Below are 12,463 nucleotides of genomic sequence, written 5' to 3'. Positions count from 1 at the left end.
TTTTATGTTCTTGGTTATAAGGGTGCTCTCCAGCTAATCTTCAGTTGATTATTCAGGATGGTTTTTCTATATTTTAGTTGTAATTCCAGTTTCTTCCTGGAAGTGTCAATGTAGCTTCCACTTAATGTGCCTTCATCTTTCTAGCCTTCAAAGCTCCATATTTTTGATACCAAAGATGCTAGTCGGGGTTTTATTTTATAGCAGCTTCTTTTTCCTAATAATTTTATAAGCTTTGCTTGCACAGGCAGATGCTGGATTTTTTTCTGCAATTGATTTTACAGCCTGACATCTTTCTAAATCACAAGGAGCAATTTTGTGATTGATAATATGATTTCACTGAAATCAAACTATCTTTAGTATACTTTAGAATTATATAACCTCAAGCAGAAGTTCTGGTATAAATCTAGTTATGCCTCTCATACTCTTGTCTTTAAACTGACTTTGTTATTGTTTACACAGGTGCACAAGCAGCCACTTCCAGGAATGGAAATAGTAATTAAAAATGTTAAATTTGTGTAAGAACTTTACAACTTCTAGAATTTATAGCAATCATGAGTTCTTTTTATGCTGAATACTAAGACCATTTCTCTTTTTTAACTTTTTTTTCTTTTGTTAATCCTCACCCAAGAATATTTTTTCCATCCATTCTTCATAGAGAATTGAAGGGAGGGGGAGAGACAAAGAGAAACTTTGATGTGAGAAAGACACACTAATTGGTTGCCTCTCGAAATGGGGCAATGGATTGAACCAGAAACTAAGGTATGTGACCTTGACTGGAGTCAAACCCACCACCCTTCAGTCTGCAGGCTGATGTTCTAACCACTGAGCCAAACTGACTAGGGCAAGACCATTTCTTGATTGTTATCACCTTTATTAGTGTAGCTTTTACCTACAAACAACGGTAACAATGGCAAGTGTTAAAATTATTTTGCATGTCTGCCAGGGAGAAAGGTTTGACAGTTGTCGTTTTTAAAATAGGAATATTGCCAAAATTTAATTTTAATTCAATTTCCTCTGATAGTATGTAGGTTCATATTGTTATATTTCTAATCTTAGTCAACTTTTGGTCAGAATGACTAGAAACTATAAATAATATTGCCTTAACATTGAGAATATTTGGTAAAAAGACTGCTTGATGGGTATTCTTTACCACCAATTTTATTGTTGTCATTTTACTGTTGGTAATATCAGAAGATTGTTGTTTTTAAACAGAATAAATTCGGTAAACATGAAACTATATTGTTTTTGCTTTCTAATGCCATCCAGGAATATGTTAATATGTATTTATTGGGGAGGGTAAGGAAGAAATATGTTTAAAGGTGTAATTCCTTAAAGTATTTGTAATAAGACAAACATTGTCTTTAGGTTTAGAGATAAATAGTGGAAAGTTGTCCACAAGCTATTAAAGATTGTGCCCTTTTTGTAGGTGGCTCCAGAAGAATTTAAGACCAGCATTAGCCGTGTGAATGCATGTTTGAAAAAGGCTCTCCCAGTCAATGTGAAATGGCTGCTGTGTGGTTGTCTCTGCTGTTGTTGTACTCTGGGTTGCAGCCTGTGGCCTGTTATTTGTCTCAACAAAAGAGTGAGTAACCATTTTATTGTATAATATTGATAAGAAATAATTTTTGTTAAACACTATATGCCTAGTATGTTGCATGGTTTATTTAATTCTCATAACAATGCTATCCTCATTCTAGAGGTAAACTCAGGGACAGGGAGACTAAGTCATTTGCCTAGCTTTTATCAACACTTTATCACATAATATGGGTTCCCTTCATTTTAAATAAGTGCAATGTTAGTGGAATACTTAAATAAATATCAGTGTAACTGTGCTACTTATTCTTTTTACAAAACCCAAAGCTGTGACTTAAAGTATTTGCAAGCTACATCTATATAAGAGACATTCTTCTGCTCTGAAGAAAGGCAGAAGTGAAAGTAAACTACAAAGTTCATGGTGGACCGGAATCCTGCTTAGTTTCAAACATGTTGGAACAGCATTCTAACATGACATTACTAGTTACATGACATTCTAACATGACATTACAAATTTAAGGCTGCTATCTTAATCTCACTTTCTTTAAAATTTTATTATAGTCTTTGAATGTTTTTCCCCTCAGTGGGAAGATATCTTTAAACTTTTTCATTGACACCAGTGAGGAAAATTAATTCATTTTACCTAAATTTCTTTTTCCTGTATCATGTTTCTGATTGTATTTAAACTTTTAAATAATAATTAACCTGCTGAGCCATATCTAAAATCATAACACCTTATGGGGATATAATTAGTGGAGCAAGTGTTTCATAAAAGCCAACAAATTCCAAAGAAGTAATTGTTTTTCCCTTTTCATCTTTCTTCTGCCCTCCTTAATGTCTACTTTTATTTATTTATTTATTTATTTATTTATTTATTTATTTATTTATTTATTTATTGTTAATCCTCACCTGAGGGTATTTTTTCCATTGGTTTTTACAGAGTGGAAGAGGGGGTGGCAGGGAAGGGAGAAACTGATGTGAGAAAGACACACATCAATTGGTTGCCTCCCACATGCACCCTGATCATGGACAGGAATCAAACCTGCAACCTTATGGTGCTTGGGCCAGTGCTCTGACCACTGATTCACACCAGCCAGGGCTTTAATGTCTACTTTTTTTAAAAAAAACATAATAAAATACTGCTACCCCTATGACGTTTTGAATGGAAAAGTTAAACATTTCATTGATTCCCTTGGTAACTATCAGTAGATCAGAACTTTACTTTAAATAAAACTTAGTTTATTGTCAAAGCATGTACAGTATTTTCAAATGGCTTTCTGTAAGTTAAAAAATGACAGCATAAATTTATTTCCCAAATTGTCATATCTTACTTCTAAAATTACAAATCAATAATTCTTATCCATCCCCATTATTTTTAAAGCTTCAATATGCATTTATTATATTTGGATTTTTCACCACACAAATATAGTCAATTTCAATTACTTAAGAACAGATTTTTTTGTTTTAATATTATCCACGTTCTATTTTTTTTTTTCTGGTGAACTGTTTACTCTTTGCCTATTTATTAACACCTTCACCACAGGGTCTCAAATAAAGAGAAGCAATTTCTTTACTTATGCAATTTTACTATGAGCACTTCTGATAGAATATTCGATGAAAAATGAGATTGATACTGATGCTGTGATTTCTCCCTATTCCCTTACTTTGGTTTATGAAGAATGTACATGAAAGATGGTATCAGTATATTTTTAAATCACTAATCTGTCAATTTTTTAAAAAGTTTATATTTGAAAACTATCATCCTGTGGACTAAGTCCAGTCAACTTTGTTTTTTTAAACAGTTGAATCAATTGCCAGCATTTAAAATTGGAATATTTAGTTTGTAAGTACAGAATATAACACTTCTCAATTATTGTACGTGAAATCCCTACTAGAAAGGCACTATGGTATTTTATGATTAGGAATTCTGTGTTGAACTGATGTGACTCAGTATGTAATTTTTCTTCTTTTTTTGTGTGTGTGATGTTTACTCTAAAGTTACCTCAGTTTTCCTTTGAGAAGTTGAATATGACTTTTATATCTGTAGAACATTCAAAATATATATTCACATTTAAAGATGTTGGCTACTCAAAAATATATGTTGAGTTGATTCTAAAATCATTGACGTTAATAAGGCTCTAAAGAAAGGTATAATAATTTCACTTTTTAAAAATACACAGCAGAAAGAAAATAAAATAAAACAAAAATCAAAATTGGAATATTTAAAATAAAATTTGAGACATCTAACAACTCTTGTAAAATCTAAAGATCTGGCAATATTGAACCCACATGACTATATTTCAGCAATTGGCCCTAGCTCACTTTACATAAGACATGTGGTCTGTGGTTTACCATAGAACCACCCAGCGTTTACATTACCTGCCTTACTCTGTATACCTTATAGTTATAGCCCTTGATTTTGTACGCACTATGTTGTTAACACACTAGACAATAAAACAGTAAGCATGTGCTGGTAACCTTTTGCAAGACACTGTCTTTTCTGGGCCCTCAGTTTCCTCACCTATAAAATCAGGATAATATTTCTTACTTTTAAGATTGTCCTGATAATGAAGAGATTTAAAGTGACTTGCTGCTTTTTCATCCACATGTAAAAATGAAAAATAAAATATAACAATTTAAGAAACTTTATGCCTTCGCTATTGCTTCCTAATCTATAAACTACCTTGTATACCCAGCGATTTTCAGTGTGCCACAAGAATTTTTAAAGCAGGCAATACCTACTTAGTCAGGGGCATGGACCTCTTTTCCCCTATACTGTCAAATAAAACAATGACAACAGCCAACACAATAGCCATCCGATGTGAATAAATCAAAATTTTACCTATTTTTTGTCATATAAGCAAAAATATTTTTTGGTGTGTCACAGAATTTTAGAAATTAGTTTATGTGTACCATGAGATGAAATAGGTTGAAAATTGCTCATATAAACTATAATAGTTTAATCGGAAAGATGATTAGCATTCATATAGCCCAAATCCGTTACTTTTTCAGCCATCAAAACTGAGATCCAGAATGGTGAAGTGACTTTCCAAATGTCACACAGTAAATGGCACAACAAGAAAAATAACCCTTTTTTTTTTTTTTTTTTTGCTACGGTTTGTTTTTGTCTCTTGTAATTCTGTATGCTATTGACAATATCATGTTTCTTAGGTCAAATTTCTATTCCTAAGAAAAAATTTCCTATTTCTAAGAAAAAATTTCTTATTCCTAAGACAAACATTAAGTGGTATGGTAAACAGTCAACACACTGACTTTTTATTCTCTAGTGGGGGTGGGCAAACTTTTTGTTAAGAAACCAAATAGTAAGTAGTTTTAGGTTTTCTGTGCCAGAGATCTCTGTTGCAACTAGTCATCACTGCCATTTTAGTGTGAAGCAGCCCTAAACAATATGTAAATAAGTGAGCATTGCTATGTTCCAGTAAAACATTAGTTACAAAAACAGGCAGCAGGCCAGTTAGTGGGCCGTAGTTTGCCATCCTGCTCTAGCCACCTCTGATGAGGTATCTAGATATATGCAAGTCATGTCTGTTTCTCCACAAGATAAAATGGAAATAATATGATTACTCTGCCCTGTGTCCTAAGGTTGCTATGTGAACTAATGATTGTAAAATGTTTCCAAGAAAAGAATTTCTATATAAACAGTCTGCCTTTGTTGTTGCTGTTGTTGTTTATTTGTTTTTTAGCCAGTATACCTCCTGAACATTTTTTCTAGCAGATTAGGTTGAAGAAAAGAAATACAGATCAGGGTGCCCTGAGCTCTTCCTAGTCTCTCTTGGCTCTGGTTAGATTCTATGGTTGATACTTGAAAAAAAAATGGCTTTCTTTACCTGTTCTTACATTTGCCACTGAAGCTACTGTGATATATTACAGTCAATTTTCAGGCCTCATCATGCCACCATCCTTAAATTTGAGATGACTTTTTTTGTTGTTGTTACTAATCCTCACCTGAGGATATTTTTTCCACTGACTTTTAAAGATAACGGAAGGAAGGGTAGGAGGGAGGGAGGGAGAGGGGGGAGCGGAGAGAGAGAGAAACATTGATGTGAGAGACACACATGGATTGGTTGCCTCCCTCATGTGCCCTGACCTGGGCTAGGGAGGAAACCTGCAACCCAGGTAATGTGCCCTTAACTGGGAATCAAACCCAGGTCCCTCAGTATGGATGGTCCTGGAGAATATTATGCTGAGTGAAATAAACCAGGCAGCGAAAGAGAAACATCACATGATCTCGCTTATACGTGGAATCTAAAGAACTTAATAAACTGACGAGCAGAATAGATTCAATGACATGGAAGCATAGTTGAGAGTGACGAAATGTCAGAGGGACAGAGGGAGGCGGGGGGATGTAGGGGGAGAGAGTACCCAAAGAATTTATATGCATATATGCACGACCCGGGGACACGGACAATGGTGGGGAGAGCGACTGGGGAAGGGGAAGGAACGGGGGGGGAATGGGTCATTGGGGAGAAAAAGGGACATTTGTAATACTTTAAACAAAAATAAAAATTATAAAAAGTTAAAAAAATAAAAAATAAAAATTAAAAAAAAAATTTTTTTAATTAAAAAAAAAAAAAAAACAGGTCCCTTTGGCTGACACTCTAACCACTGAGACACACAGACCAGGGCTGAAATTACTTTTTATCTATTTTTGTTATAATATTTGCTCTCAATCTCATAACATGAATATAATACTGTTTTTCTTCTCTTATATTTTCTAGTTTCGTTCCATTGTTATTGGAGAAGATATTTTATATTATTTTAATCTCTTCAAATTTCTTGAGACTTGTTTAGTGTCATAAAATATGGTCTACCCTGGAGAATACTCCATGTACACCTGAGAATAATTTATATTATACTGTTGTGGTGTGTTCTGTATATATTTGTTAGGTCTAGTTGATTATGTTGTTCGAGCCCTATATTTCTTTATTGATTTTCTGTATAGTTGTTGTACCCATTATTAAAGGTGAAGCATTGAAGTCTCTAACTATTATGTAGAATTATTTCTCCCTTCAGTTTTATCAATTTTTGCTTCATATATTTTATTAGTTATATATATGTTTATAATAGATTTATATTATATCAATATATATTGTTATGGAATTAATGTTTGTATCTCCCCCCCAGAATTCATATGTTGAAACCCTGCCCCCCCCCACACACACACACACACGCAATCTGTTGGTATTTGGAAGCAGGTAGCACTTTGGGCTTTGTGAGATAACTAGGTTAGATGAAGTCATGAGGGTGGGGTTCCCCTGACAGAATTAGTGCCCTTATAAGAAAAAAACAGAGAGCTTGCTCTCTCTCCACCATGTGAGAATACACAGCTGCTGCAAGCCAGGAAGAGGGCTTTCACCAGAACCCAACCAACCATGCTCAAGTGGTTTAAGACATTCTATCTTCCAGAATTGTGAGAAATAGATGTCTGTTGTTTAAGACACCCAGTCTGTGGTATTTTGTTATAGCAACCTGAGCATATTAAGACATATACTGTCCATTTTTTTCTCTTGTAACTTTTTTTTACTTAAAATCTATTTTGTCTGATATTTTTATAGACACTCAAAATCTTTTTTTGGTTACTATTTACATGGAAAATATTTTTCCATTCTCTGTTTCTGCTTATTTGTGTTTTTTAATCTAAATAGAGCCCCATGTAGACAGCATATATATATATATAATCAAACATCTTTTTTAATCCATTCTGCAAATCTCTACATTTCAATTGAGAGTTTAATCTTTTTATTTAAAGAGATTAATGATAATGTATTAGTTTGCTGGAGCTGCCTTAAAACAGACTAGGTGCCTTAAGCAACAGAAATTTATTTTCCCACAGTTCTGTAGGCTACAAGACTCAGATGAAAGTTTTGGGAGAGTTGATTGTTGATTTTTCCTGAGTTTTCTCTCCTTGGTTTCTACATGGCCATTTTCTCCCTGGGCCTTCACCTGGTTTTCCCTCTATACATGTCTGTATCTTAATTTCTTCTTAAAAGGATAACAGTCATATAGGATTAGGGCTCACCCTAATTATCTCATTTTAATGTAGTTATCTCTTTAAAAATCTTATCTCCAAATCCAGTCACATTTTGAAGAACTAGCCATTGTGATATCAATATATGAATATTGGGGGAACATAATTCAGTTTGTAATGATAAGGAAGAACTACCATTTTCCTATGTTTTCCATATATCATATATTTTTTTACTCAATTACTTCCTTATTTTATATTTAATTGATTTATATAGTGCTCCATGTACCTTCTCATTTCCTTTTTTGTATATTTTTAGTTATCTTCTTAGCTTTTATTACCCTGAGGATTATAATTCACATCTTAAATGTGTAAAATAATAGTTTGGATTAACATAATCTTATTTCAATAATACACAAACTCTGGTTCTATTCATGTCCATATCTCACCATATATGTTGTTATCACAAATTACATCTCGTATCTGGTTTCTTTGTGACCATTAACATAGATTTATAATTAGATTTATGGTTTATTAACATATTCTTTAGTGTCCATCTGTTTGTGTGGGTTTTGTTTGTTTGTGTGGTTTTTTAAAATTTATTTTTATTGTTGAGGGTATTACAGATGTGCTTCATTTTTCCCCACTTTGATCCCCTCTGCCTGGCTCCCGTCCCTTCCCTGGCTTTCACTGCACTGTCTGTGTCCATGGGCTATGCATATACAGTAAAACCTCAATATAATGGGCCAAATTGGGCTAAGGGGTGTCTGTTAAAGCCAAAAGTCCATTATATTATAAAGTAGGTTTTCCCAATGTGTATGTTAAAAAATTGACATATTAGTTCACCTTTTTTACTTATGTAGACACATTTGCATAATTAAAATTAAGTATTATGAAAAATAATTTCACAAAAAAGTTTTCTATATGTATTACTGTAATTTTAGATTTATACTGAATAGGTGTAGTAAATGCCTGCATTCACCAGTCACTGTGAGTAAACAAATACAACTCTTTCAGGATGTCACCATATGTGACTACAGACCAATTACCACACCCATGCGGTGTCATCAGGTACCAATCATTTCCCAAACATTGTTTACCATTGATGACTACTGGATTTAAATATGTAGACTATAGTTGTAGATATGTAGAATTTATTTATGTTGGCGATTTTACTATAGTGTTTTTTTCCCAACATATGGACTGTTTGCTAATATTTGTTAAAAATAACTGAATTATAAACACAAAAATAACCTGTTAATTTAATTATAAACAAATCCTAGTCAAAAGCATTTAAAAATCAACAGGATGTTAATTTTCACATATGACATATGGAGCAGAAATTTTGTCCGTTAAATCTGAAGTCCATCAAATCAAGATCCACAAAATCAGGGTTTACTATACGCATATAAGTTCTTTGGTTAATCTCTTTCCAGCCCTGTGCTTCCCTGCCCCTATTCCTCTAAAAACTGTCAGTCTGTTGCATGCTTCCATGTCTCTGGACATTATTTTGTTCATTAGATTTCATATATAAGTGAGATCATGTGATATTTGTCTTTTTCTGACTGGCTTATTTCACTTAGCATAATAATCTCCAGGTCCATCCATACTGTCCCAAAGTATAAAAGATCCTTCTTTTGTACAGCTGCATAATATTCCATAGTGTAAATGTGCCACAGCTTTTTTTATCCATTCATCTGCTGATGGGCGCTTGAGCTGTTTTCAGATTTTAGCTATTGTAAATAATGCTGCTATGAATACAGGAGTGCATATATTCTTTATGATTGATGTTTCGGGATTCTTAGGATATATTCCCAGAATTGGGATGGCTGTGTCAAATAGCAGTTCTATTTTTAATTTTTGAGAAATCTCCATATTGTTTTTCATAGTGGCACCAGTCTGCATTCCCACCAGCAGTGTACTAGGGTTCCCTTTTCCACCCATCCTCATCAGCACTTGTTGTTTGTTGAATTACTGATGGTAGCCATTCTATCAAGTGTGAGGGATATGGTGTTGCAATTTAAATTTGCATCTCTATGATGATTAGTGACATTGAGCGTTTTTTCATATGTCTACTGGCCATGTATATCCTCTTTGGAGAAATGTCTATTCAGGCCTTTAGCCCATTTTTAAATTGGATTATTTGTCCTCCTTTTATTGAATTGTATGAGTTCTTTACATATTTTGGAAATTGACCCCTTATCAGATGTATCATTGGTGAATATGTTCTCCCACACAGTGGCTTCCCTTTTCATTAGAGGGTGGGTTTTTTTGTTCTGCAGAATCCTTTTAGTTTGATGCAGTCCCATTTGTTTATTTTTTTCCTTTTGTCTTTTGCCCTAGGAGATGTTACCAGTGAAAATTCTGCTATGAGAGATGTCTGAGATTTTACTGCCTATGTTTTCTTCTATGATTTTTTTGGTTTCACATCTTACATTTAAGTCTTTTATCCATTTTGAGTTTATTCTGGTGTATGGTGTATGTTGGTGGTCTAGTTTCATTTCTTTGCATGTACCAGTCCAATTTTCCCAAACACCATTTATTGAAGAGACCGTCTTTATTCCATTGTATGCTCTTGCCTTCTTTACCAAATATTAATTGAACATAATGGCTTGAGTCCATTTCTGGGGTCTCCATTCTGTTCCATTGATCTATATGCCTGTTCTTGTCCCAGTGCCAGGCTGTTTTGATTACAGTGGTTTTGGGGTATAGCTTGATATAGGTATTATAATCCTTCCAACTTTGTTCTTCTTTCTCAAGGTTGCCGTGACTATTTGGGGTCTTTTTTGGTTCCATATAAATTTTTGGAGTGTGTTTTCCAGATCTGTGAAATATGTCGTTGGTATTTTAAAATTGCATTGAATCTATAGATTGCTTTGGATAGTATGGGCATTTTAATGATGTTAAGTCTTCCGATCCATGAACACCGTTTATGATTCCACTTTTTTGTACCTTCCTCTATTTCTTTTTTCAATGTCCTATAGTTTTCCAAGTTACAGGTCTTTTACCTCCTTGGTTAAGTTTATTCTTAGGTATCTTATTTTTTTAGTTGCAGTGTTAAATGGGATTGTTCTATTTAGTTTTTCTTTCTGAGAGTTCATTGTTGGTGTATAAAAATGCCATTGATTTCTGGCTGTTGGTTTTGTATCCTGATATTGCCAAATTCATTTCTTAAATCTAGTAATTTTTTTGGTGGAATCTTTAGAGTTTTCCATGTACAATCATGTGTTATCTGCAAGTAATGACAGTTTTACTTCCTCTTTTCCAATTTGGATGCTTTTTATGTTTTCTTCTTGTCTGATTGCTGTGGCTAGGACTTCCAGTACTATGTTGAATAAGAGTGGTAAAAGTGGACACCCCTGTCTTGTTCCTGTTTTTAAGGGAAACACTTAGTTTTTTCCCATTGATTATGATATTAACTGTGCGTTTGTCATGTATGGCCTTTATTATGTAGAGTTATGTTCCTTTTATTCTCACTTTGCTGAGAGTTTTTATCATAAATATCATAAATTCATGCTGGATTTTATCAAATGCTTTTTCTGCATCTATTGATAAGATCATGTGTTTTCCAACGTTTATTTTGTTTATGTGGTGCACTACATTTACTGATTTTTGAATATTGTACCAACCTTGCATTCCAGAAATACGTCCCACTTGATCAAGGTATATGATCTTTTTAATGTATTACTGGAGCCGATTTGCTAAAATTTTATTGAGGATTTTAGCATTTATGTTCATTAGGGATATTGGCCTGTAATTTTCTTTCTTTGTAGTGTCTTTATCTGGTTTTGGAATTAGGATAATGCTGGCCTCATAAAAAGAGCTTCCTTCTTGAATTTTTTGGAATACTTTGAGGATGATAGGTGTTAGTTCTTCTTTGAATGTTTGGTAAACTCACCCGTGAAACCATGTGGTCTGGAACTTTTGTTTGCTTGGAATTTTTATTAATGCTTCATTATCATTATTTATCATTGGCCTATTCAGGTTTTCTGATTATTCTTGATTGCAATTTGGAATATTGTATGTTTCTAGGAATTGGTCCATTGCACACAGGTCGTCCATTTTGTCGCCACATAAATGCTCAAATTATTTTCTTATAATCCTTTGTATTTCTGTGATGTCAGTTGTTACATCACCTCTTTCATTTCTGATTTTGTTTATTTGGGTCCTCTCTCTTTGTTTCTTCATAAGTCTGGCTAAATGTTCATCAGTCTTGTTTATCTCTTCAAAGAACCAGATCTTTGTATTGTTTTTTTAGTCTCTATGTCGTTTATTTCTGCTCTGATCTTTAGTATTCTCTTCTTTCTACTTCTTTTGGGTTTCTCTTACTCTCTTTCTAATTCTTTTATTTGTAGGGTTATATCAATTATTTGAGATTTTTATTGCTTCTTGAGGTAAGCCTGTAAAGTTAGGAACTTCCCTCTCAGGACTGCTTTTGGCGTGTCCCATGGATTTGGGATTGTTGTGTGTTCGTTTTCATTTGTTTCCAGGAAGTTTTTTATTTATTCCTTGATCTCATTAGTAACCAATTCATTGTGTAGTAACATACTATTTAGTCTCCATGTGTTTGAATGTTTTGGGGTTTTTTATTATAGTTGATTTTTAGCTTCTTGCAATTGTGATCTGAGGACACGCTTGATATGATTGCAGTCTTCTTGAACTTTTAGAGACTTATTTCGTGTCCTAGCATGTCATTGTTTTTGAGAATGTTCCATGTGCACTTGAGAAGAACATATATTTTTTGCTTTGAAGTGAAATGCTCTGAAGATCCAAATTAAATCCATCTGATTTAGTGTGTCATTTAAGGCTGCTGTTTCCTTATTAATATTTTGTCTGGAAGATCTATCCATTGATGTCAATGTGGTGTTAAAATCCCCTACTATGACTCTATTACTACTGTGAATTTCTCTCTTTATGTCTATCAAGATTTGCTTTATATATTTA

At 33.6% G+C, this 12,463-nt stretch overlaps 1 protein-coding gene across 1 annotated transcript in view; it reads left to right on the top strand.

Moving 5' to 3' along the window:
- Nucleotides 1–12,463, top strand: part of CHIC1 (cysteine rich hydrophobic domain 1) — a 72,322-nt gene that overhangs the window by 39,041 nt on the left and 20,818 nt on the right. Inside the window, exon 3 of the mRNA XM_087813479.1 lies at nucleotides 1,427–1,582. Coding sequence (XP_087669605.1) covers nucleotides 1,427–1,582 — 156 coding nt within the window. The remainder of the gene's footprint in view (nucleotides 1–1,426; nucleotides 1,583–12,463) is intronic.

The sequence above is a fragment of the Miniopterus natalensis genome, chromosome X (genome assembly GCF_054644295.1).
Source record: "Miniopterus natalensis isolate mMinNat1 chromosome X, mMinNat1.hap1, whole genome shotgun sequence".
In the NCBI taxonomy this organism is placed as follows: Eukaryota; Metazoa; Chordata; class Mammalia; order Chiroptera; family Miniopteridae; genus Miniopterus; species Miniopterus natalensis.
Note: the sequence above shows the minus strand (reverse complement) of the source record. Positions and strands in the feature narration are given on the sequence as shown.